Source organism: Gymnoscopelus microlampas (assembly GCF_963454915.1).
Source record: "Gymnoscopelus microlampas genome assembly, chromosome: 17".
Lineage (NCBI taxonomy): Eukaryota > Metazoa > Chordata > Actinopteri > Myctophiformes > Myctophidae > Gymnoscopelus > Gymnoscopelus microlampas.
In genome coordinates this window covers 12,593,017-12,615,310 of record NC_139954.1, presented here as the reverse complement: position 1 = coordinate 12,615,310, position 22,294 = coordinate 12,593,017, and the positions used below count along the sequence as shown (strand labels likewise).

Sequence of the window (22,294 nt, the reverse complement as noted above, 5' to 3'; positions counted from 1 at the left end):
TATACCCTCATTTATTGATATATCATACAGTGTGTGTGTGTGTGTGTGTGTGTGTGTGTGTGTGTGTGTGTGTGTGTGTGTGTGTGTGTGTGTGTGTGTGTGTGTGTGTGTGTGTGTGTGTGTGTGTGTGTGTACACACACACACACACATATGTATATATATGTATTATTTCTAATTCTAGTTTGTTATTTTGTTGTTTGTTTTAGTTAACTATAATAACCATAGTGTAGATTAGTGGAACCCCCTGATGATGTTTTCAGAGCACAGTGAAGGCAACAGTATGCAGTATGTTTTCTCTATCTGGTAAGGTGGGCAAATGCCAGAAGCACCGCCTGACCACGGGCTGCTAAGATTGGATTATTTATTGATCTAATAATAAAATATCTTTTTCTTAATTTTATTTAAAAATTACAAAAATCGATTTGGACGGCTGGCGTAGCGGTCCGGGTCGTGGGTTTGAATCCCAATCCCGATGACCTTTGCTGTGTGTCACTCCCATCTCTCTCTCCCCATTTCCTGTTAGTCTACTGTATACTATCAATAAAGGCAGAAAAGCCCCCAAAAATATCTTTAAAAAAAAGCACCACTTTAATGTGCTCGCTATTTCTTTCTATGTCTGTTGATTCTGCCCCCGAGCCGAGTGCGTATGCAACCAGTGCGGTTTTCTGGCCTGGTGTTTCAGAGTGTTACTGTAGCTCAGATGTTTCCTCAGTTTCTACATTATATCCACCCCTTAGTAAGGGTTATAAGTATCTTGTACAAAAAAGGATTTTACACCTGTAAATGTCATACACACTCCAAGTAGTGCTAAACTAAACCTACATCTATCAGGTCTATCGTAGTACCTGGCATATTGCAGTGGTTCCCAAAACTGGGGGTCAGGTCCACAAATTATTTTGGGGGGTCCCCAGATGATTAGCTTAATGTGCAACATCGTTTTCTCACTCAACAGTAAACAAACCCAACAACGATTTTTTTTTATTTGGCCAAATTGTCAAATATTACGTAAGAAATAGGCAAACATTGCGAAAATAGCTGATCTACAAGCTCTGCTATTTTCACAATATTTATCTGAGGAACCGAGTCAAACTAAATAGAGTTCAGAGGGAAGCACGCACATCTGTGGGTCTTCATCAGGTCTGATACAATACATGAATATTAATAATGATAATAACTTGAATTTATATAGCGCCTTTCTGAAACCCAAGGACGCTTAAAAACCCAAGGACGCTTGAAGGAGGCGTGTTATATTCAACAGGAGAGGAACGCCACAATCAGAGGCAGCTGTAGTAGTGATTAACCACCGTCACACCAACCAGATCTACAGGCTGTTAGTGCCATGCTGAGAGCTTGTAGATCTGGGAAAGAAAAAAAGGGGGCAGTAAAGCCGACTGTCAATGAAAAAAGGAGAACAATTCTCCAATTAAAGGGGATTACAGGGTGGGGTGGTTATAAGGCCAACAGTATAGTTCATGTGCAATTAAAAGTAACTTCTCAATAAAAACGCCTAGATATAACGACAAAAAAGGACAAAATCAAAGACGGTGCAAAATTACAAATATACACGAAGATAAAAAATAATAGAGAAGAATCACAGAAATGGCTTGACATCAAATTATTTGTTGAGCCCACAAGGAGCCATAGTATACTATTGAGTGTGATAGTATAGTATTGATTATAAAAGGCTTCACGTTGGAGGAGTAAGCGGTTATAATCACCACCACAGGGGTGGGTCGGTCTACCTTTTCTATCCCCCAATAACAAAATTAAGTGATGCTGTGTCCACATTTATTAAAATGTGCTGCAACAAGGTTGCGCACATCACCACATCTGATATTACTCCTGTGTTCACTGATTCGAGTGCGGAGGGCTCTTAGGCATTTCATGAGATGAACCAACCATGAAGCAAAGGTGTTAGAGCATGTGATCACTCCACGTATTGTCACTTCTTTTCCACTGGTGTTCAGTCTGGGATCAGTGTCAATGATATGCCAATGTTTGTGCAAAATCTTTCTGAAATCAAAGCCCATAGGAGAATATCTGGTGATACAAAAGGGAGAATAATTTGTTTTGTTGTGTGCGTGTAGTGGGAATCAGACACTCCTCCTCAAAACGTTGAAAAGCAGTGTCAATCCACTCTGGTTATACACCTGTATCAAAAACCTGTTGGTAAGGTCGTCTGCTTGTATTTGATAATGCTCATGAGAGCTACACACCCTTCTTGCCCTATGGCGGCAGTAGCTCAGGGGTAGAGTGGCCAGTAGAGCGGCTGGTTGAAGCACACAAGGTTCCCAGTTCGATCCTGGGCTCCCCCAGGGTTAGTGTCGAGGTGTCCTTGAGCAAGACGCTGAACCCCTAATTGCTCCCGATGAGCAGGTTGGTGCCTTGCATGGTTTCCTCCACCATCGTTGTATGTGTGAATGGGTGAATGTAATGCACAATCTATGTAAAGCGCTTTGGATAAAAGCGCTATATAAATGCAGCATTTATTTACCTATGGCAGTGATTCTCAAACTTTTTCATGTCAAGGACCCCCCAAATTGACACTTATTAGCCCGCGGACCCCCATTTGCGCCATAAGAGACGTTTTTTACGGCTCTAGCAGTGATTTTCAACCATTTTAATTTCAAGGACCCCCTGTTTGCATGCATTAGGCTACGGACCCTCATTTAATGGCATTTCCATCTCTGGGACCCAAATTTATCTTGTAAAATCAATGTTAATTTAACTCTGAGAGTGTACAAATGGAACCAAATGGACCCGTTAGGGTCCATTTGGTTCCATTTGTACACTCTCAGAGTTAGAGACCCATAAGGGTCAATTTGGTTCCTAACTATCTATCATTTAGCTGGGGACCCCCTGGAACTCCCTCAAGGACCCCTGGGGGTCCCCGGACCCCACTTTGAGAACCAATGACCTATGGAACTGACTGATTGGATAGATCCGTCTGCAGATTAACCCCTTCTTTAAGTACCAAAACATAAAAAAAAAAATGTATACGGGAATCACTGAATTCAAGTGTGAAATTTAAATGGTCATTACAGGAGTTTAGATAGTGGTGATACAGATTATGGTTTTCAGCCGTATCATTCCAAATTATAAAAATATCATCAATGTAACGTTGGTAGGAGAGTATATTGGAATAGAAGGGGTTGGCGTCAGCGTTGAGCACAAAGGACATTTCAAACAAACCCATGTAGAGATTAGCGTAACTATTTAGTCAGACTGTCTCTCTTTCCGTCTTTTTCTCTATTATTATTATTTTTCCAAATATTTGAGAAATAACATAACAAGATCATTGTTTCAAAAACATATAAATGTATACTTTGTATTTTGTATTGTATTGTTTATCTTATTGTTACAAATGTGTATGTTTATGACAAAAATAAATTGTTACAAATTTGTATGTTTACGACTAAATAAAAAAACTGTTAAACATAAAAAGTATTAACTGCCTCTATACCGCCACTGTGTGGAATGTTGGTATAGAAGCTGGCCACGTCAAGCGTGACCAATAAACAAGCAGGGGGTATACTGATAGATTTCAACTTATTGATAAAATCGATAGAGTCTCTAGAGTAGGAAGAAAGATAAATAACCCAAGGTTTAAGCCAATGGTCAATAAAAGTGGAAACATTGCTAGTCAGGGACCCAATGCCACTGACTATCGGTCTACCAACAAGAGGAACAGTTTGTGACTTATGCCGTCTCAAAATGTCACAGTTGTAATCAGTAGTGTTTTGAATAATCCCACTCCCACCCTTATCCGCTGGGCGGATAATAATGGTGGTGTCCTTACCTAATTATGTGAAACAATCTATTTTTTTCATTGACAGTCGGCTTTACTGCCCCCTTTTTTTCTTTCCCAGATCTACAAGCTCTAAGCATGGCACTAACCTACTCAGCCTGAGCCTGTAGATCTGGTGGGTGTGACGATGGTTAATCACTACTACAGCTGCCTCTGATTGTGATGTTCCTCTGTATATAACACGCCTCCTCCTTCCATGTAATGTATCAGACCTGATGAAGACCCACAGTGGTCGAAACGTTGTTTAACACTTAATACATTTTCTACTGGGAGCTACAGTGTGCGAACTTCCCTTCCTTTCCTCCAAAATAAATGTAAATGCCAAAACATTTTGGGAGTTTGGGAACCCTTGGCATATTGAGTAGCATGGTGGATTATAAAGCGTACTCTTTAAATTGCTTTACAAGTATGGATATTGACACAAGCGGGTCTCTCAAACAATATTTTGCATTGTGTAGCCATGCAGCAGCTGCAAAGAGGTTAAAATAGGCCCCCTGATTCCTCTCAATGGTAGAGAATGTGGTGTCAGGGTGAGCTTTGAATCTGATATATTCTGGGTATATATCAGTAAATATATAGCTTATCAGCTGTATATCGCCAACTATATTGGCTAATATCAGCTTACTATATCAGTCTTCCTGTTCTCTCAGAAATCGGTATTGGTCATCCTCTAATTAGTGTTGCACAGGTCTTTTTGCTTTCAAACTCCTCTGCACACAGCATAAGCCCCAACTATAATTAGTTAAAATCATATGTAAATATGAATGAATTATTTCCTGTGCATTGTGCATTATCATGCATTGTATAATGTTTGTGAATTGCCAGGGGCAAACCTTAAGCTAAATTGAAGGCTGCCTGCATGGTTCCTACTTCAAATGGACTCTTCTTACTCATAACTCTAGGACTGACAAACACAAACTGACAAATGCATGCATGTGCACAAATACGTGCACACATGTATGTGCGTGTGACACACACACACACACACACACACACACACACACACACACACAAATGCCATTACTGTTTTGCTTTGTCCCGATTTGTATTTTGTGTTGTCCTTGTAGTCGACATGACTACAAGGTGCCCACATGAAAAAAATAAAGTACAAAACATTTTTTTTTCAAATGCCATTACTACACAAAGTGACTTTGTCAGTCCTTTGTGCCAGTAGCCACAAGCTCCACAACAAAGCCCCCATACAGAATATTCTGTTCTTGGATTAAAGACTCCTGCTTGACTCTGGTGCATATGGACTACTAGAATGTACACTAAAGAACCATAAAACCTGATTTATATTAAGACCAAAAATAGCCAATCTACAAGCTCACAAAGCATTGCAGCGTGACAAGTTGGGAGCTCGCAGATTAGCCTTTTTTGTGTGAGACACAACAAAGTATAAATAAGCATCACTTTGCTGTGCTTTAGATTGATAAACACTGTCCTCAACTACTACAGTATATCTGTTCTGCCCCTCTCTCTCACACACACACACACACACACACACGCACACACACACACACACACACACACACACACACACACACACACGCACGCATTAGTTGGTGATACTGATACTTGATATCCCTGTACAGTGTTTAATGTTATGTAAGCTACTGAGAGTTTTTCTACTCACCCCATCCAATGAGCGTGAATCCCCACAGGTATCTGCTGTCTGATAGGAAGGCCATGAAGATAAGACTATGGAGATAGAGACCTTCCACCAGGATCCAGTAATAGTTGGTGGAAAGGAAATAGATGAAAAGCAGCACTGCAACCTTGCAGCCAATCTAACAAAGAAACAGAACACATGCATCCTACTGGTGACATAATGTATGGAGAAAAAAGTCATGCGTTTTAAATAAATTATTGAGATTCTTGTACATGCCTTAGTGATTGATCACAACCAGACCCATCGCTACAGGCGCAGACGCTTCAAAAAATGACATCAGGCAAAACAGTGTGGTGTGTCTGTGGAACAGGACTGTGTGCATAACTACAGTAGATGAATCACTGGGAAAAAACAATTAAAGCAGACATTTAGTCTTGAGCAGGGGTCGTCAACATGCCGGCTTGTGATGGACATTTTCCTCAAACAAAATTTTTGCCACAGACATACAAAATGAGTGGTCAATAATATTACCATAAATACTAAATGTATACTAATCCAGTAGAAATGATGGAGAACACATGCTGTGTTTTTAAAGAGGGAGTGTACGTACTATCAAAATAAAATAAAGTTCAAAGGGATGAGGACTTACCATGGTTAGTCCTCGTCCCTTTGAACTTTATTTTATCTATTTATTTATATATTATTAAGATAGTACGTACAGGAGTAGTTAAGCTGAGAGGGAAGGCGTAGAAGGAGCAATGTGACCCTGTTTCAAAAATTGCTTTAAAAGTCAAGGGTATTATTGTTAATATTTCCATGGCCATCTCTGTACTTTTGTCTACTTCCTACTTCACTTTCTTCACTTTCTAAATTGAACTGCTGGCTTTGTACTTTTCAAAGCATTAAAGACAATCAGAGACAGTGAGAGTAATTGTCATATTCACAGAGAGAATAAATTGTGTGCACATCCCACGCCTGCATTTAGGCCAGGTGCTGGACATCAAGGGAAGAATCAAGGATAAGAAGAAGAAAGTCTGCACACTGTTCTCAAGCTCCAAAGTAGTTTTTATTTATGCAACGTTTTGACCTTCTAGGTCTTCATCAGGCAAATATTATAATGACAGACAAAAGCATCATATATATATACACAAACATTGGCTAATGATGATATACAACACCTGGGAGTCAGGAGGAGCAAAAAACACCCTACAAAAAACACCCTACTCCAATCACAGGGATCACTACACTCCTCTGGGGAATGTTCAATGCATGGGCAGGAAATAGACTTTTCTCATTTCATTTAACATATTAGATAGTAATAGCCAGTCTGTACATTTATGAAAAACCAACAATAAAAACAGTTAAAAGTCATAAATGATGATAATATATTGTATATAGGCCTATCCATGATGATTTCTTTTTGTTATGTTAGTGTCCCTGGTGAGGTTTGAACCTGGGATCCTCTGCACAAGGTACCAGGTAGACTACCCCTAGACCACTGACTGGGTACAAAAGATTAGCCTAGAATAAATCTATGTCCCTATGAGGGAACAATAATTAAGCTAAAAAACCATAAACTAGAGGAAAGGCTTTATATCAAATCCTCATTTAGACAGGAGACATGGTATTGAGGAGATAAATCCAATAGGTCTAACGTTTGAGAAGTAACCTTTCGAGATCTCCAACTCTGGGTTGCTTTTCAACCTTCTCAACACCAACATATCGCAAATTATTGAGATTATGACCGGCCTTTTTAAAATGAGCAGCAACAGGATCACGTTTGGATATTTCCTGGCCGGTGTGAGGATGACTAAAAACCTTGCATGTTTTATGTATGTGCATTGCACACAGTTGCCACACCTATAGACAGAGCTGCCAAGTCTCACCCTTTGAGAGTGAGAGTCACGCAATTTAACCTCTTCACACGCCTCATGCCACACTTGCCATTTCACACGTTTTTTCCCCCTCTCACCACTTTATAATTGTTTTTTATTGAATTATATATTTACATAACTTGTTGCTTGAGGCTTGCCGTTGTGGGTGATATCCCCCCCACTTCTGGGACGAAGAAAAAAGAAAAAGAAAATACCTCAGAGCAGAAAAACAGCAACCGGGTCGAAAACGTAACGCTCGTCCTAAAACACACTGCCCCATTTTTTTTCGCGGACCGTGGCCAACGGATTAGACCCGGGGCGAGGGGTCCTCCTCCTCCTCGCGAGTCTCGTGTAATAAACCCTGTCTCGAAAAGCCCCGCCTCTCCCCGAAGCCCCGTGCCTAAAAACAAGCGCGCCTTCTCCAATTTCCCTGGTTCTCCAATTTCCCTGTGACATATATATGGCTGTAGTTAAATGTGAAGCTCTTTCTGCCATAAATATGCATCCATGCGTTCTGCACGCCGTCGGTCGGCTGCAACATTTCCTTTTTGCCACACATCTACACTTTATGGAGTACATTTCTTTGTACCGAATTAACCGAATTGAAGTAACAAAAACCCCAAATAAAAGGGAAAAAACCCCGTCCCTGATGAGTCTCACTCCTAGATTTTCCTGAAACTTGTTTCCATCTGGTACTACTTGGAAATTGGAAGCACTCTGAGTACCGAAATCTGATCTAACCAAGCTGTCCCTCAAGTTGGGAGAGCGTTTAAACACAATTAAGTCTTGTTTTTTCTGGAAAAGCTTTTTTCAACCTTGGATCAGACTGGATAATGTGCCAGTGTTATTGAATGGCACCTCTAAACTGTGAGCCCAGTGGAGAGTACTTGGTGCAGCACATAGGAGGGTTGTTACAGGTTTTCTTATTTTGGGGGCACAGGCAATCACTTTGTGTGTTACCTGGTCAAAACACTCACTAGCTCCTGTGTTTTGCTCCTCCTGACTCCCAGGTGTTATATATCATCACTAGCCAATGTTTGTGTATATACTGTATATGATGCTTTTGTCTGTCATTATAATATTTGCCTGATGAAGACCTAGAAGGTCGAGAACGTTGCATAAATAAAAAGTAAGTTCTTTGGAGCTTGAGAACAGTGTGCGGACTTTCTTCTTCTTATCCAAGAATTGTCATATTGACATCATCCACTGGTCATAATATCTAAGCTTAAAAAACTCGAGCTCAGATAGATTTTTCCAGGCCCAATCATTAGGTACGTTCTGTATTCGCCACTGTTTAGTACCTGGTTTAACAAGGTTTGAATACCTGTCTGGCAGTGTCTTTATTATACTGTTAATGTCAATGTTTACACTTGGTTGCATGCTGAAAATAGCCGATCTACAAGCTCACAACGTGTCGCAGCGCAACACGTTGTGAGCTTGTAGATCTGCTGTTTAGATTTTGATAGATCTGCTAGATGTAGATCTGCTTGCTATTTTCAGAGGGGAACACCCGAGAGCTAAACATAAAATGACATGTCTTAGTTCTACTGGATCTCTTCTCTACTAGTCCCTCCTTAACATTTTCAAAAGAATTGTTGTAGAGAGAAAACAAGGGCAGACCAAGTACAGAGCTGACCTCGGTATTGGTTTAAGTACAGAGGGTTTATTAAATGTAATGAAGAGCAATAATTGATTGGTAATGATTTAATCCACCTGCAACAAGGGTTATTAAAGTGATCTAAAACTAACAAAATAACTAACACAAACATTTTAGTTAACTGAAATAAAAATTAGGCTCTACAAAAATACGATAACGAACTGAAACCGTTGCGTTTACAAAACTACCTAAAATTAACAAAAGATTGCCTTAGTTTTAGTCTTTTCAAATATCTTCAAAAATAGCAAAATATTTAGATTTTGTAAGGATTGTAGATCGGCTATTTTTGCTCTTTTTCTGACCTCGTTGAATCTAGCCCCTGACTAATCCATGTTACAATAAAAAATTAAGACTTTACAATCCAAACTAAACTAATACTAAGCCCTTTAAAAAATGTTTAAATACATTCAAGTTGCAACCGCGCTGTAAAAAACGAATTAAAACAAAACAGAAATTGAAAACAAAAAGTAGGAACAACAATGAAAAATGCAAAACTATAATTGACAGAAACACACAAAAAAACAACTTCAAGGGTCTTGTTCCTCAGCTGCGTTCATAGGGAGAATGATGTGCCTGGAATCATCATTTGATAGTATAGTATCCTATTCAACCAGGTCTGATGGGTTTTGTTCACCAGGGATCACAACAAATTGAGTTCTCTCTCTCTAATTGTCTCTTTCAGTACTCTGTCAGTCCATATGTGTCTAAATACAAAATTCTTTCAGTCACAGCATACTGACAGTTACAAAAAGCAGGTTTACTCTTTTGCCACAACAGATATTTTAGATCTACATCTTCCCCTCCTGATCTTTGAGTGCTAGGATCTTATCTGTTTTTCTTCACTCGCTGTTCCCGTTGATCCTTGTGGCACCATGTTTTTACTTTAAATATATTTATTATCTCTGTTGAGCACCTGGTTGATTCTCTCAGATTTAAAAGGTTGCTGCAAAATGTTGATAAATGTTTCCTCTCCGTATAAACTACACATTCATCTGTAGGATACAGCGGATACAGCGGGGCTACAGCGGAGGATACAGCAGGGCAACAGCGGAGGGGGCAGTCACAGACAAGGCTAACTCTCTGACCCCTGGATAAAAGTCTGCTAAATGCCCAGATTATAAATTGTTAACCACAGTAGCCAAATGAGCGTGAACACAGTTTTATAGGTCAGTTGAAAGGGAGCAAGCATTACTCACATACTGAGAGTTGTCCAGTGGGGCCATTGTAACAGTTTTAAAGTTGTCCATCAGAGCTGAATCAAACTCCTGCAAGCCAGCGGCAGTATCAACAACATTGTCCTTCACAAAGATGATGACGGCCCGTAACATGAAGGAAACAAACAGATGCATATGGATGTAGTTCCTGGTACAGTGAAGACGCCTGTAGTGAGAGAGAAAATAGGATTGTATAAATATGTAAACTAAAATAAACTATATGAACAAACTAACAATTACAAACGTATTTACAGTCCAAATTCACGCAGACATACTATTACTATTACTATTAGAACTCAGGTTGTCTAATTATATTAGCAAGCTGAAGATTAGAGATGTAAACTGAAGATAACCTCACCAAGAGTCATATTTGCCTTTTTTTTTGTTTACATATAATTCTTACTAAAATGTCACGGATTACTGTAAAAAGCCTGTTGAACTCTCCAATAATTGGCCAATAATTAACACTCTGCTCCTGGACTTTCAATAACCGAAATGTCAACATGAGTGAATGATGAGAAAGAAGCTGATTAATAGCTAAAAGACAAGCACATCCCAGTCCCAGACCTACTAGGCTGGGTGCTGGATCCAAAAAGTTAAACAGTGTATAAAGAATAACATACTATTGTGTAACGTTTTGAGCCACCAGGCTCTTCCTCAGACCTGGTTTGAAGAAGAGCCTGGTGGCTCAAAATGTTACGTAAGTAAAATTTTGGGAGCAGCAATACTAGGGGCGTGTTCGGATATATGCACTGAGTGCACTGGTTTTCCCTCTGGGCGTTCGTTTATTGAGCTCACTTGGTGCGGTGTTGTTCAAAAATTGAGTGCGCTGCCCCCTTAGGGCACTGAGTGCCCGCACTGAGCGACCCTACCTCAGAAGCATTTTTTTTCCAGTGCGTCTCGTCTCGAGCGCTCCCCGGCGGTGAAAAATGTCGGAGGAAATGCCCCTTACTAACTTACTAACGCAAACCCCATTCACTTAGCTCTCATCCCGAGTTTATGTCACTGATGATGGTGATGTTTATTACCACTGTTGTAATCATGGTTTCTGCTGTTTTATCCTAATTTTCCATTTCCTACACTGAGTGCTTTTTCATGACTGACAATATTATTTTATTACGGACTGTTCCTTGCGCTTTTCTTGTTACTGTTGAATGAGAGAGAATACACGCACATCACGTGCTGTAGGTGCAAGGCTATTAGATACAGCGTGAATGAAAGGAGTAAGGCCTGTATGCTCCATGCATCCATACCAACATAGTAACATTTCAATCCTACTTGGATCTTCATCACGTCAATATGTTTGAAAACAAGGAACCACACCCACATTTATACAACATGCACAGCAATAGGCTAATATGCTCAATGATTGCAGGTGTGATTAACCATCCAAACCAGCCAAGGAGGTTAAAGTTGCAGTTCACACATCATGTCATGAATATAAATGTTTGATCAATAATGCCCCTGCCAAGTATTTTCCTCTCCCAAAAAAATCTACTGGATAAAGTAGTTATATAGTACCTTGAACATGGCTCTGTCTGTGCCCTCATTAACAATTCCAGGATCTATTAATTATGCCATTATGGCACACCTGCAGGAACAACCCCTAATGAATATGCTAATATGCCATGTCCCTGGAATCAACATGCAGAACCCCCCCGCATTTAAAAAAAAAAATAATACATTAATTAATAATAATAAAACACATCTCGGTCACACACTATGGCAAAATGCAATAATCATTTTAAATATACGTTTTAAAGTTATTAATTGAAGTTATAAATTAATTGCAATGTAAATAGTGTTACCTAGTGTTACCTAGTGTTACCTAGTGTTACCTAGTGTTACATAATGTTACAATGCAGGCAGTGATAGAATAAAGGTTGTGTTCTGTGCAAACTTTAATAGAATAATGACAGCGTGCGTGTGCGTCTGAAGACTGTCATGTGTTGTTACATTGGCCACTGAAGCGAGTGTGTCGTGTTTGCGCGCTAACACACACGTACATAGAGCTGCCGACGCTGATTCTTTCTCATGCTATAGTCTGTTCTATTTTTGGTGAAGAGGGAAACAGACCAAGTACAGAGCCAAAGGTCAAGTTTACTAAGTATTGACAGTTATTTATAGAAAAGATAAGTCTCAACAAACAAAAAACATTAATTTACGCAACACTGATCATAGTGCTGTCAAACAGTCTATGAAGCTATCTATGAAATCTATTGTAAAAGTTTAATCTGCAACACAATTCATACAATATGTAGCGGGGGTCCGTGCTTCATCTGTCTCTCAACTTAGGGGTCCTTGGCCTGAAGAATAGTGAAGACCCCTGACGTCATAATATCAAACATAGATCTTATAAATGATTCATCATCCCATTACAGTATAATATCATAATCGCCTACATTATGATGTTAAATTAAGCAAAGGAGGAGAAGCAATCTCATGCACAGAAATCGGGTTTAAAAACATCCAATATAAAGTAAGCTAGATAAAATCACAATAAGAAAAATATACTTTTCCTCACACATAGGGAATGAGGAAGCCAATTATTCACTTCTCTCAAATTTAAGCTGTTTATTATCATTTTTGCCAAGGTCTGGGATCTGTAGTTGTGGTCTCGGCCACCCTCAGCCATGGTTTTATTCGTTGTTGGTTGTTAAGAGATAATTCCCCAGGTTGGTAGCCTAAGATCAAGGGACATGGTGTTTTTGCTATTGCAAACAGAACATGGAATGGGCCCAGGACGAATATAATTGCACACAGCAGTACAAAGAACAGGAGAGGAGAGGTTATACAGCACGATAGAAGAATACGGGGATGACTTGAAAGGGCTGAGATATCAACGGATACAAATTGAGTGGTGTGGCATGTAAAGGGACAGACAGACAGACAGAGAGATTGAGCTTGAAAGAGCAAGTCAAGAGCATAACAGAGGACGGAATGAGTCATGACTCAAGGCTCATTTGAACAATATTGCTTCAGTGTCTTCCTCTGCAAACTTTCAGTGTACAGAAAATAACGGTATCATGCGCGCGCACGCGCGCACGCACGCACACACGCGCACACACACACACACACACACACACACACACACACACACACACACACACACACACACACACACACACACACACACACACACGCATATTCAGCTATGTCAAGATTTCTCAAAGTTCTACATTTCTTAGGGTTTCACTACTGCTGCTATAATAACAAAGTTTAATGACTCTGTCATCCTCTCTGTTATTGTGTCTACTCCCTCTCAAATATACAGTGCCTGATCTCTGCATTTTATACCAAATGCTTCCACCCCATCTGGTAGTTACTTTCTATGTGTGTTTTTTTCTGCTATGTACACACATATCTACTGCATATCTATCTACTGCATACTGCATTCCTATATGAACACTTGTTCATATCTACTGCATATCTATCTACTACATATCTACTGCATTCCTATATCAACACTGGTTCATATCTACTGCATACTGCATTCCTTCAGCTGTTTAGCTCGTGCATTGCTGCCTTGTTGTGTTTGTTATTGTTGTTTGCAGATGTACGCATTTAATGATTGAAGTAGCTCGTTATATTTGCTTCAGTCCGCAGATTTAATGTCATATGTTGAAGGAACAGCTTCTGGGGAGGTTCTAATTTAGCTATGAATATCTTCGAGTCTGTAGACCTTGCAAGACCTTATCAGATCCTCCGCTCACCTGAAGTATCCGATGATGACGATGGCCACTAGCAGAGAGCTGAAGGACAGAGCGTAGCCGATGGTATACATGACATAGAGCCTGTCAAAGAAGTCCTGCTGTGTAGACAGATACAGATACCGTATAGATCAGTGTTTCCCGACAAGTAATCTCTCAAGAACAGATCCCAAGCTGCGCTACTTCAAATCAAATCCAAAGGAAAAAAATATCAGAGGGCGCTGTTTTTCCCTTTTCTTTTGACGATGGGTTCCCAGATTGCCTAACATGGGGTCTAGGGCAGTGCAAAGGGGGTGGAGATAGCAATCAAAGGGCCTTTTCAAACCAACAAAGACGATTTTATGTTGCAGAAAATCATAAACTCTCCTGACCATTAAATAGCAAACTCCCACATGTAACAAATGTAACATTGTGAAGTACCATAATAACACTGTTAAGTAACCACATGAAACCTAGCATTTAAGCCCTATAGGCGAACATTGTGTGAAAATAGCAGATCTACAAGATGTGAGGTTGTAGATCTGCTATTTCCAATATTTGAGTTTGACGGTTCAGTATTAAACATAACAGAGTATCATTTGTCAGGGAGGATTGCCCTTTGCAGTGTTTTGTTTCAAAAATGTGTCCCGTCTTTAAAACCAGCATACTGCCATGAAGAAAAATTTCTGAACAGAAATTGTATTTATTCAGTGTAGGCCACAGTGAAATCCTCAGTGGTTATTTGATTCTGACAGGGTACATTTGAATTATCTCAGAAATGAATTGAGGATTTTGCAGTATTGACACCTATTGGAGGTCCAACACTTAGAATATTATTACAGTGCCTGATTGTAATCTGGTCTTGACTTTCTATGTGTGTTTTTTATGTACTCACGTACTATATAACACTTGTTCTCAATGTTGGTGTCCGGGGACCACCAGGGGTCCAAATAGACCCTTACGGGTCTTTAACTCTGAATGTGTACAAATAGAACCAAATGGACCAGTAATTTGTACACTCTCAGTGTTAAATTAACACTGAGGATTTCACAGTCTGGATTGGGATCCCAGAGATTAAATCAAAACAAATCAAATCAAATCAAATCAAATCAAATCAAATGGGTGTCAGTGGCCTGATGCATATCAAACTGGGGGTCCTTGAAATTGAAAAGGTAGAGAATCACTGCTATTGGCCCACTGTGAGTACCCAGAACACATGCCATTTCTAGAGACAGAACTTCAAAGGCTTGACACATCGTCGCTGTCGGGTGGAAAACTTTGACTAATTTGACCCTTTAGCCTAGTAGGGTCCCATGTAATTGTGTGGTTGCCTTTGCTGTTTTATGCCATGTTTTTAAACTTGGTAGCACTTTGAGGTTTGCAAAAATGTAAAATTATAAATAATAATTATTATTACGTGTATATCCAAAAACGTTTTCAGGATACAAATAAACTGTGTTCCATGTAGTTATTATGAAGGCTAGTCACAAGCTCTTCTTGATACTTTTCATTGTTTAAATATTTATCCTGTATTAAAATGGCCTAATTGGTGGGTGGGTGGATGTCACAAACGTAACATGCGGACCTGCGAGGCGTACCATTGCTCCGATCCGTACCAACCTTGGCACCTACACTGGTCAGGGGTCTGCCATCAGAATAGCCACACCAGGGGCGAGGCCCCTGGGTGCCACATGCTGCAACTGTTCACTTCCAGTTTTACCAGGAAGTGGTTATAGACACCCGAAACTCTGCATACCCCCCACATTTTTGGGTATAAGGAATGCAGCGGCAAAGACCGGAAGTGACCATTGTTCTTATGAGCACAACATAGGACTAGGTTTGAAGACAATTGTAAAAACAAACAGATGTATCCACTTTTTAGACATGTCATTATAGGTGAAATGTTTTTAAAGTTACTCAAAAATAGCAGAAAAAATAAATGTACAGTATAAAACAGGATCTAAGTGGTTAATGTACGTTTTGTAAGAACAATTCCAAATCTGAAAAGTAACTTAGACTTAAAAAGGGAAATGTTTGCCTCTGAGATGTCGTGGACTAGTACCTCAAAATGATACAGACCACCACTGGTCTGTGTTTGCATCCGCCAAAATAATGCAGCTGCAGCTAATGGATCAGTCAACCAATACTTACTTTGTCTACTTCGTTAGTTGGCTGGAGGAAGTGTAGGCACTCAGAGTAGTTGGCCCATGTCCTGTTCCCGCTCTCCACAACCACCCACGAACCATTCATGTCACATTTTCTATAGGCATGACCTACAAACGCAAACAGCATGTTCTGATTGTCATGTACTGTAGGACAGTGGTTCTCAAAGTGGGGTCTGAGGACCACCAGAGGTCCTTATGGGGGTGTGGGGGGGGTCCCAGCAAATTATGTTGATATAGCATCAGAAATCAGTTTAACCACTTTAAAACTATACAATGACTATTTGAAAATAGCCATTCTGCAAGCTATGCATCACAATGCGACACGTTGTTAGCTTATAGATCTGCTATTTTTGAAAAAATCATGAACTAAATGTGATACATTTTTAATAATGTTTAAACCTTTTGACAAATCTTGCATGGAGGTCCCTCCCTGGTACAAAATATTTTCAGATGGAGGTCCACGGGCAAATACATGTTAATTTGGGGGTTCTTTGAGAACCACTGGTGTAGGCAACAGGTTCTTCAACTTGTCAACTTTTCAGGAACTGAAGAAACTTTGGGCCTTTCTCTGTCATTTCCTATTCTCCTTATAAAAGAATGTCAGGCGAAAAGGGCACAAGGCGGGAGCTTTCCATCCCTTCTGTCCTTTGTATTATTGCTATGAGTACTGTAGATTCTACAGTAGTCTACTTGAGCTGAAACGTTTGGGATCCCCTGCTCAGTGGTGGAAAGTACATTTACTTAAGTACTGTACTTAAGTACAATTTTGAGGTATTTGTACTTTACTTGAGTATTTCCAATTTCCAATACTTTTACTTTTACTCCACTACAATTATTTGAAAACTTTAGTTACTAGTTACTTTTCAGATATAAATGATTACATTATAAAACACACATTAACCACTTCAGCCCTATGTTATACCAAGGCTATTTGAAAAAAGCCGATCTACAAGCTCACAACGTGTCGTATCGCGGCGCGTTGTGAGCTTGTAGATCTGCTTCAAATATTTTAGTACTTTTACTTTTGGTGCTTTAAGTACATTTTGATGCCAATACTTTTGTACTTTTACTCAAGTCAATTTTGAATTCTGGACTTTTACTTGTAACAGAGTATTCCTATATTGCAGTATTGGTACTTTTACTTAAGTAAAGAATTTGAGTACTTTTTCCACCACTGCCCCTGCTGTAGAACAGCATCAGGTCAATGTCCTTACCTTTATGGTTGAAGTCATAGATGTAGGAAGGGCAGGGAACATTTGCAACCGTGCCGCGGGAGCCTTGAGGCCAACAGATGAGACCATCCCAACCCGGAGGGCACAGCTCGTCTGGAGGAGAAATTAAAATCTCATTACTTTAATTTGACTGTGCTAATTGACAAACTTATTTGCTTTTTTTAAAGCCCCACTAGCGGGCGGGGCTCTAAGGATGCCAATGTTTATTCAGGTCCAACACTTTGGTCAGGATTTCTCTAGAACAGCGATTCCCACCATGTGGGTCGGGGCCCACTTGTGGCCCACTGGTGGGCCATAATTGGCAAAAGACAACACATTTAATGATTAAAGGTAGGGTAAGTGATTTACTTTTGTTAAAATAAGTGTTAAATAGCTCTATATTCTGATAGTACTCATTGCTATAGAGTGTTTGTTCAGTAAAAGGAGTCTCCTATGTCTCTCCAGCTCTTTATTAAACAGAAAATGCATTTTCAGTGCTCTCTCCTGATTGGCTTAAATGTTGTCACCTACCTAAAAATATATTTATATTCTGTTTACTAAAGAGCTGGAGAGACCCCTGTGACTGAACAAACGCTCTGTAACAATGATTACCGTACTATCAGAATATAGTACTTTAACCTTTTAACAAAAACAAAAAAAATACCACAGAATATCACTTACCTACCTTTAAATAACATTAATACTAAATAATTACATTAAGACAATGTCATGGTATTTTTTCTTTAAAATCTTGGAGGACATGTGGTGGAGATGACAGTAAATGCAGCCATGAGACACGAGAGGTGATATATGAAACACTGTGAAGATGTAAGCCGTTACATAATAATTACTGCGTGGTACTTTTATTCTGTCATTTAGTATGCATTAGCATACATTGTTATCGAGAGCATTAGCTGATGCAAGGTTACATTAGTGTGTGCGTGTGCGTGTGCGTGTGCATGCATACGAGAGAGACAGAGCGAACAAAAGGACAATGAGAGTACAAGCGAAGAGAGATGAAGTAAAGGAATGCTTCCACCACAAAAGTCTGCAGACTTTGATTGCTTAACCACTTGAACGGGAACATTTGCCACACGTTGTGAGCATGTAGATCGGCTAGTTTTTGGTGAAGAGATTGGTGTAGAGGTGAAAAAAGCAGTCCAAGTACAGAGCCAACTAATTTGATCCAAAAACAGTTTTTGCAAGTTCTTCAATTATATGTTAGGCTATTAAAGAATAACCCAGAACAAAGAAGAACAATCGAATGGAGCATCAACTACAACAGCAACAAACAAAACATAACAATAAATATATTGTGTACTGTGCCTGCAGGCACAGATACATGAAATTGTATTGGGTATTGGGAATGCCTGTGGGCCGAAACGTCTGTCTTATGAGCTGCTGCTGGGGGTGTTGAGACTATAATAAACATGATCCTAAATGGATGAAAGTGAGTGCTGGTATTCCTTTCTAAGAAACTGTTTCTGCCTGAACCGTGCACCCGATAGACATGTACTTTGAACTACTCGTCTGATGAATGCTTGCTTCTTTCTCTTTCAAAATGTGTAGTTACTTTTCCATTATGTAACTCCAAAGATGGACAAGAAATCTAAAATAATTGCTTCCCTTTCTTTTTAATGGAAATAACAAAAACGCTGGAGCTTGCTCAATGTGTGTGTGACCGTCCGTCCGTCCGTCCGTCCGTCCGTCCGTCCATGTGTGTGTGACCGTCATTCTGTCTGTGAGCAGATAACCTTCATCACCGATGAACCAATTGCAGTGAAACTGTGCCCACACACTCCATGGAGGCCAGAGCAGAACCTCTGCCCCAAGGTGCCTGTTATAGCGCCACCAGGAGGACAATTTTTGCAAAACACATTTTCTTATATTACTCGTACGGATTTTGTCCAAATGTCCTTGGATTATTACGCAACTCCCCACATCGATTTCCACCTGTCACTGGTTTCCAAACTTTGCTGGCCCACAATAAACTACCTGGCCTGGCGGACACCTGTGATCCGCCAAGAGCACAGGTCTCTTCTAGTTACATAATATTTTTCTCTGTCAAATGAAAACATTTCCCCACTCTTTTTTTATGATCTAATAAATGAATGCAGGCCTCCTCCATTCCTAAGTACCTTATTTTAATGCATGGACCAGTGCACCATGCACCAAACAGAATTATTAATCATGTGTGCAGTGTTTCACACTGACTTCTAGCCATCTGAAGTATGTGAGAAAATAGATGTGCTGATGAACTGAGTTGTCAATTTGACAATTCGTCCTTATTAATTCCACAGGGACAACCAGCAGAATGACAGATTCAATTATACACTCGAGGTACAGTAAATGCCTGGTGCCAGACATAATTTCATCCATTTAATGTACCGTGAAATACCGTTTGACATAAGTAAGAGGTTCAGATATTCTCTGTGGAGAGAGACCAAGGTTAAAAGACAGAAAAAGAGAGGGCCGCATGTAAAGATAGAGTAGATAATATTATTTTACTGATAGCTCAAGAGTGTCAAAAGAAGGTTCAAGAACACGCTCAAAAATACACCTGGTTCTGATTATACGCATTCAAATTGGACATAACCTCTGCCAATAGACCTATATCATTTTATAGTCACTGTTTGTAACATCTGCTATAACTTGTTTGATGTCAATACTTTTGTATTTTTAGTAGTAGTAACATACTGTACATTCCTTTTACTTGTAACAGAGTATTTCTATATTGTGGTAATGTTACTTTTACGTAAGTAAACACTCAACACTTCTCTTAGGGGTACATTTACAAAGCTTTTTGCTCCTCATTTCATACACATTATAATGTCACGGTCACCAGTGTTGGGATAGTTACTAAAACATAGTAATATGTTACTTATTACATATTACTTGTTTAAAAAGTAATGTAGTTACTTTACTTATTACTCCCTGCCAAAAGTACCTAGTTACTTATTACTTTAGTTACTTTTTTTTTCTCGCCCCCAGTAATTTGCATCCTTTCTCCCCAAAAGTCTAACTTTGCATTTTCAACATTAGCAGTTGTTTTTTTTCTCTTTTCTGCAGCCTACATTGTAAAATCCTCATTGTACACTCATTTGAATTATATTAACACTAAGACTTTTACAGTGTATGAATTCATAACTTACAGACTAAATGAAAACCATTTGACGACTATGAATTGAATACTAAGGACCTCAATGGAAACAAGTATTTTAAATGTATTTAATGTATTTTTTGCCTAATAAAATATTCAAATTCAAACACCTGGGCTCAAACAGATAATGACTCATCATGAGACACAATCTTTGAACAACTTCTGTTGTTTATTAAAGCTCCAAACATAAACTAAACAAACATAGATAAAAACATCTTCATAAACTGCTATATTTCTTTGTAAACAAAATGTATTCTAATAAAATACAAAAATAAAAATGCTCCCATAGCAACACATATCATCGTGGGCTAGGCCTATGTACTAGGTTAAACAAAACAGTTAAACAACAAAACCACTTCATAAAGTGCTTCATTTCTTTGTAAACAAAATTAATTCTAATAAAAATAAAAAGGCTCCCATAGCAACACATATCATCGTGGTTCGTGGGTGTAGGAAATGTAAACTTCAAAACAATCATTCTGACTGACTGATATTTAGTGCATCATTCAGGACACAAAAAAACATATCAGGAAAATAAATCAAAAGTGTGTTCCACTTGACCACTTCATAGCAGCCTACAGCTAGGCCTATGGACTAGGCCTACGGTTAAGTGGGCATTGGACAATATGCTGGTGGACCCACTTACAGCCAGCCTCTCAAAAACCTTTTATTTGACAGCAACCAACTAAACAACAAAACCTCTTCATAAAGTGCTTAATTTCTTTGTAAACAAATGTATTCTAATATATATATATATATATATATATAGAAAATAGCCGACCTACAAGCTTACGGCGCATCTTCATCGGTTAACAAGTCGCTTATAATAAGCAGACATGGCAACACTGTTTGATCCGGTTTAAGGGCGGCCCGCCCTTCCGCAGCTGATAATAATTCACACAGACATGAGCGCAACGTTTCCGTATCCGCTCTAGACCGGATCAGCAAGCAGCCTGCATAGCAACTCGATCCCAACCAGTCTACCATTATATCAATGGACCAAAAACAACACAGGATCAAATAAACACACTCAAACCCAGAGTACCACCGAGGCTCGTGAAAAAAAGTAATAAGTTACTTTTTGAAAAAAAGTAAAGGTAATATTATTACTCAAAACGTGAAAGTAATTAGTTACGTTACTAGTTACTGGGAAAAGGTAATAATATTACTTTAAGTTACATATTACTTTAGTTACTTCCCAACACTGACGGTCACCTACTAGAAACACAAGTGTTATTTATAAAACAGGCGCATCAGCCCGGAAATTCAGTTTGCTTGACATTATACTGTAAGTGCACCTCCTGTGTCACAGCAAAGTGCATGGTAGGAGATGAAACGTGTGGTTGATTACGCATTCGGCTGGTTTTCTCACACAATTTCCAAGGGTCAGTTTTGGAATGTCTCCGATTTTATAGAGCATGTGCAAACTAGCGCAGGCAGGCTTTATTAAAGGAACCTTGTGGTGGAGATGACAGTAAAATGCCGCAATGAGACACTTGAATCGGTGGTGAGAGAATCAAGAAATAATCAAAACATCGCTTATACTGTACCGCGGGTGTACGCAGTAATGTAACAATTAAGGAATCAAAGACAACCACAAATTCACATCTTGCAATAAAAAAAAAATCACACCCTGTGTGAAGGAAGCGGTGCCTTTGGGGCGGGCCTTAACTCATTTCAGTTCGTCCCTATTGGTGGTCTGAGTCCACTTACCAAATTTGTACTTGGTAGCATGCTGCAAACTGGAATAATGGCTGTTTAAAGGCCAGCCAATGGGCAGACAGAGGGGGCGGGGCTTAAGTAATTACAGTTCGTCCCTATTGGTGGTTTTAGTCCATGTGCAAAATTTGTACTCCGTAGCATGCTGCGAACTTGAGTTATGGCTGTGTAAAGGCCAGCCAAT

The 22,294-nt window shown here is 39.4% G+C and overlaps 1 protein-coding gene across 1 annotated transcript in view; it reads right to left on the bottom strand.

Moving 5' to 3' along the window:
• pth2ra (parathyroid hormone 2 receptor a) overlaps positions 1–22,294 on the bottom strand; it is a gene marked incomplete at both ends in the record, with an annotated part of 57,625 nt that overhangs the window by 29,481 nt on the left and 5,850 nt on the right. Inside the window, 5 exons of the mRNA XM_084083801.1 lie at positions 5,446–5,599; positions 10,149–10,332; positions 13,880–13,977; positions 16,007–16,128; positions 17,235–17,345. Of these exons, the coding sequence (XP_083939927.1) occupies positions 5,446–5,599; positions 10,149–10,332; positions 13,880–13,977; positions 16,007–16,128; positions 17,235–17,345 (669 nt within the window). The remainder of the gene's footprint in view (positions 1–5,445; positions 5,600–10,148; positions 10,333–13,879; positions 13,978–16,006; positions 16,129–17,234; positions 17,346–22,294) is intronic.